At 34.4% G+C, this 5,439-nt stretch overlaps 1 protein-coding gene across 1 annotated transcript in view; it reads right to left on the bottom strand.

Annotated features, from left to right (window-relative positions):
* The window catches only part of LOC107741260 (uncharacterized), a 24,784-nt gene that overhangs the window by 1,549 nt on the left and 17,796 nt on the right, over positions 1–5,439 (bottom strand). The window contains exons 4-7 of the mRNA XM_016553962.1: positions 4,846–4,897; positions 4,216–4,351; positions 2,896–3,047; positions 685–924 (exon numbers count right to left, since the gene is read on the bottom strand). Of these exons, the coding sequence (XP_016409448.1) occupies positions 685–924; positions 2,896–3,047; positions 4,216–4,351; positions 4,846–4,897 (580 nt within the window). The remainder of the gene's footprint in view (positions 1–684; positions 925–2,895; positions 3,048–4,215; positions 4,352–4,845; positions 4,898–5,439) is intronic.

Raw genomic sequence — 5,439 nt, 5'->3', positions numbered from 1 at the left:
TGCTCTGAGAGAAAGATAACAAATTAAAAAAAAAAAAAAAAAAAAAAACCCTGGAATAGGAAAGACTTCCATTTTTTTGTTTAATGTAAGTTTGTTGCTATACACGTTCAAATTTAAAGATGTATAAATACATACGCATACAGTATATATAGTATTATTTATTTATTTTTACAAATTAATACTTTTCTTGAACAAAGGCGCATTTAATCAATCAAAAATGACAGAAATATTTTGTAAATGTCTAATTGAAATAAATAATATTCATCAAATAATCCTGAAAAACAAATGGTTTACAGTTTAATATGTATCCCATGTATATCATGGGGGTATATATATATATATGTATATGTGTATATATATGTGTGTATATATATGTGTATATATATGTGTGTATATATATATCCATTATATATATATATATATATATATATATATACACAGTATGAAATAACATACATTTTTTATTTATTTATTTATTTGCCACCACCTGTGCTAGAGTGCTAAAGAAAATAAATATATGATTAATGCTATGATGAAGACAACCATGGACATCATTAGGAGCACATTTATGTGTCCTAATGATAGGTTGTCAATCTTGATATCTTTAAATATCTCACTAATGAACTTTTAATCATATTTTTGTTTGATAAATCTGATAAAAATGCCTTATGCATCAATACTCACACTGTCCACCAGCTTTGTGAATGGGCTGGTTGAGTTCCAGCTGCACCATTTCTTATGGAGTTGAGGAAGAGTTGGAAGGAGATCCTGGAAGGTTCGGACGCTCCATGCTCGTGGTCGTGCGCTGTGTGTCGATCCGGCATGGCTGCTCTTTGTCACAGAAGGCAGCGCTTGGTCTGGAGTCGGCCAGTCAAAGGGGCGGCTGGGTCCCGTGTCACTGTGTCTCAGAAAACGGTCTCTTTGCTATAAAAGACAGAACAACTTTAGAAGAAAAAAAAATCCCTTGTGGTGGAATGAATACTTGATATGGCAGCAACTACTAATTCCTTAGATTAACTGCTTGTAAGGCACTCTGGATAAAAGTGTGTACTAAATGGAAAAATGTACAAGTGATTCACTTGGAAATATTATGCATTTTTATTGTTTACTTGTATAACAGTATTTTTACTTTACTACATTAAATAATGTTTATTCTTAATTTGTAATATATTATATGTTTGGGTCTATAAGATTTTTTTAAAAATAAATTATAATTTTTAGCATGGATGCATTAAATTGATGAAACATGACAGTAAAGACAAAAGATTCCATTTCAAATAAATGCTGTTAATAGCTGCTGAAAATTCAGCTTTGCCAACACATTAATAAATTACTAAAACATAATTAATAAAATAGAAAGCTTAAGTTGTAATAACATTTCACAATATTACTCTATCTATACTCCATTTACTCTAATGCAATTGTTGTTAATCCCATGTATCTTTTATTAAAATAATTTGAGCTTCATAAATGGCCAATAATGACTCAAAGTTGCTTGAGATTCAATTTTATAATGAATAAACTTGCATCAGTGTAAATAAACTAATAAATGTGAGAATTTGGCTTGGATTTCAAGCTTTCAGTGTAGTATATGAACCTGCTGAGATCAGGGAAGCTACATCCAGAGAGACCAGCTGTTGCTTTAGGAGTTGCTTTAGTAAGATCTCTTGAGCGGTTTCAGGCAGGGCGGCAGAGACTGATATCTAAATGAGGTCTGCGACAAGCAAAGGCCTCCAAATGTGTCAGTCAACTGTTAATTGGACGTGCAGCATGTGGGTAAGTATCAGAAGGGCTTTTCACATCAGTAGGAGTCTGACAGTCGTCACACGTGATCTCCAACAGCTCCCCATGTCTAGACGAGTATTATGCCGGATTTAATCTTGAGCTGTTCTGGCATGGTTTTGTATTTTTAACCAAAACAATACCAAATTGTCTGGTTGTGAGTGAAGGCAAAAACAAAAAGGGATAAAGAATCTACAGCACAAAACAGCTGTAGCCGGACACCAGCGATGCAGGTTTCTGATTCTTCTCAAACCTCCTTGGATGAACACACAGCTTGGCAAATTTTTCATGCCACCTTTCAGAGCCAAAGCAGCATGGACCACACACACACACACACTTATGCAGAAACACAGAGCTGGAGCTGGGAAATTGGCTACAGGCGGATAGCATTCATTAGTCAGAGCTATTAGCGGGCCAGCTCGCCCTTCGGCTGCCAGAGTCTCTGCGTCCCAGCAGCCTCTAGTGAAGAGCTACTTGTCTGCCCCTCATCCAGAACATCACCACACACCATGAAGTTTGGCCTCCATCAGCGTACTACACTGCACCAGCTATTCAAGCTGAAAACAATTCAGTGTCATGAAGAACACTTGAAACTACCAAGCAAAAGTAAACAGAGTATCTCTTATAGTACTAAGATCAATAAACCATATTTATATAAATAATATATAAAGATTAGTGAAATGTTCTGCTTGAAAAATGTGCTTGTTATTTTTAATTTTTTTAATTCAAATAAAAGCTACTGGGTTTAATATTTTGTGGCTTAATCTGAAAAAATATATACAATTCAAAAGTTAGATTTTGTCTTGTTAAGAAATGTTATTTTTAAGATCCACATTAGCATACTCGATTTCTGAAGGATCATGTGACACCGAAGATTGGAGTAATGACTTTGGGAATTTTTTTAAATTGTTATAATATTTCACAATATTATTGTTTTTACTGTACTTTAAACAAATAAATTCAGCCAAAAGAAATAAGAAAGCATACAATACTTCAAAAACAGTTTAAAAAAATCTTGCCAACCCCAAACTTTTGAATGGTAGTGTACAAAACATATCAAAGTTTCTCATCTATCTCTGGATGTAGCAATGTACAGAAGAATCAGATACTCACAGTATGTGGAGAGAAAGGCAGTTGGGCTGAGTTGGGTGCAGAAGCGATGACAAAAACCTCATCTGTGCCTAATTCTAATTCAGTCAAACCACTGGAGAACTGCTCTAGAGCGGCCTTCTCTGACACGTCACATACTCCATTCACTGAAGACCCTTCAGAGCACAACACAGTGAACATATGGAATATTTATAAAACAAATTTAAATACTTCAGTTTAACATGCATATACAAAGCTGAATAACTTAATAATTTGTCATGGTGTCAAATAAACGGGTCAGTGCCCCGGTGCTTGTTTAAAGGTTAAATGGAAACATTAAAGTTCTCTAGCTGGTATGATTGGACTAAGCTAAAATGATGGGGAATTTCAGATTTACAACTTAGTATAAACTAAAGCCAATGTCCCTCTTAAGTACCCCTTACTGCATTATGGTCTTGACTTCTCATTATGATAAAGTGATTTGTGTTTGGGAAATATACAGTATATAGCCAAGCCTAAAAAATAAATAAAAAATCAGTTTCCTTTTCCACCATTTCATTTGAAAAGGTTACTGCTGAACTTTTACAAAATCATATTTTCCCACCACAAGTCACATCAATCATCAACAAACTCGTTTAAAGGCTGGATCCACATATTTAGGACTGGGAGTAATAGGTATTTATCATTACTACTAATGATACTGCAATGAAAAAAAATCACATTATTATTGTTGTTATTATTTCACCACATATAAATTTGCATTAAAAATGAAAAGGTCAAAATGCACCTTCTGTTGTTTCAGTACAGACATATAAAACAATTTTAAAAAACAATTAAAACATTATATAAAACATTATATTGCCTCATGTCTGTTTTTAAATGTGTTTAAACACATTGTTTTCATTCAAACAGGTTTCCTTTAAGATCAAAAAACTTTATCAAATATAACATTTTATAATTACTTCCATGTGCTTTGAATACAGGAGGACATTCATTTTTCAGCAAGCTACACCCTAATAGAGCTCTGGTGGTCTTATTATACTGTTCCTGAATTACAGTAATGTAGCCTTTTTTCTGTTCCTTGAAGAGACTAATTAATCTCAATGTATAGGTTCAGAAAGGGGAAAAATGAACTCTGCAGCTTTACCAAAAGGAACCAAGTGACCCCTAAGTTCCCTTCATCTGACAACATCAATGAAGAAAACAATAAATCTGGGGGGGAGAGAAGGGGAGGGAGAGAGAGAGAGAGAAAGAGAGAAAGCAAGGTAGACTCATGGATTGAAGGAGTGATGTGGAAGGGAAAAGAGAATAAGGCAGAGGGACAGATAAAGAGACACTAAGCACCTGTATGGGACAGACTGCGGTTGAGGGAATGGTTGTTGTTGTCGTTCACTGTACTCGACTGCTGCTCCAAGTGATTAGGAGAAATCATCTGAAGTTCACTCACATCTGCCGCTGAATTTAGCACTCCTTCTGGAACCTACAACAGAGTACCTCACATTATTTCTACATGAACAGACAGGGTCCAAAATAATCGCTTGCCAAAGCACCAAATGACAGCACAAACTGGATTTGGCAGGTGAATTCTCACCACCAAAATAAAAGACAAAATCACTATGTGCATTCACATTTTTGTGTGTGAGAGATCAAGTCTGCTTATCTATATACACACATATTTAAATATTTAATATGCAAGGAGTAATTTTTTTAATTTAAATAAAGCATAAAATAATTTATACATAATATTTTGTATACAAAATACATGTTAATTATTTTAGTTTCATGCCCAGTATGAATCATTTATGGATGGAACATTTCATCAATTCACTCAACATTGCCAAGTGTGGGGGAAAAAATGTCATTTTGGACCCTGGATGCAGTACAAACTCTTCCTCATCTTTCATAAAGGTGGGGTCCTCTCTGAATTCAATGTCCCATCTGAAAGAAGAACATATGTCTATGTTGACTGTTTACCTCTGAGCTGATGGAAGAGGAAGCATTGGCACCTTTTGCGCATAGTTTTGGCCTGGGAAAACAACAGAACACAGGTAACATCATCTTGTTTGCTTTTAATTACTGTTATTGGTCATCAAATGTTCCATTAAATAACTGCTTACTTCTCCTAGCTTAATGACATTGAAATATCTGCTATAAAATCTGGTAGGACACACACATTCAAAGAACCAAACTCATTTCCGATTTGCTTAGCATACACCAGTATAATTTTGTATGAGTGTGTTGAAGGGTGAACTGGATATTTCATCTGCCTGATACATGCTGTAAAATTGAATGTAATAGCATGACCTCTAAAGTTAAGGTCATGTCATGAGTAAAGGAAACTTCATTTGAAAATGTGCCTTTAGTCTCTCAACATATTAAAATATCACAATACACATATATTAATGGAACATATATTAAAGGGGTCATATGATGTTGCTAAAAAGAACATTATTTTGTGTATTTGGTGTAATGAAATGTGTTTATGCGGTTTAAGGTTAAAAAAACATTATTTTCCACATACTGTACATTATTGTTTCTCCTCTATGCCCCGCCTTTCTGAAACGCGTC

Source organism: Sinocyclocheilus rhinocerous, unplaced genomic scaffold, assembly GCF_001515625.1.
Source record: "Sinocyclocheilus rhinocerous isolate Xijiao unplaced genomic scaffold, SAMN03320098_v1.1 scaffold615, whole genome shotgun sequence".
Taxonomy (NCBI): Eukaryota; Metazoa; Chordata; class Actinopteri; order Cypriniformes; family Cyprinidae; genus Sinocyclocheilus; species Sinocyclocheilus rhinocerous.
Note: the sequence above shows the minus strand (reverse complement) of the source record. Positions and strands in the feature narration are given on the sequence as shown.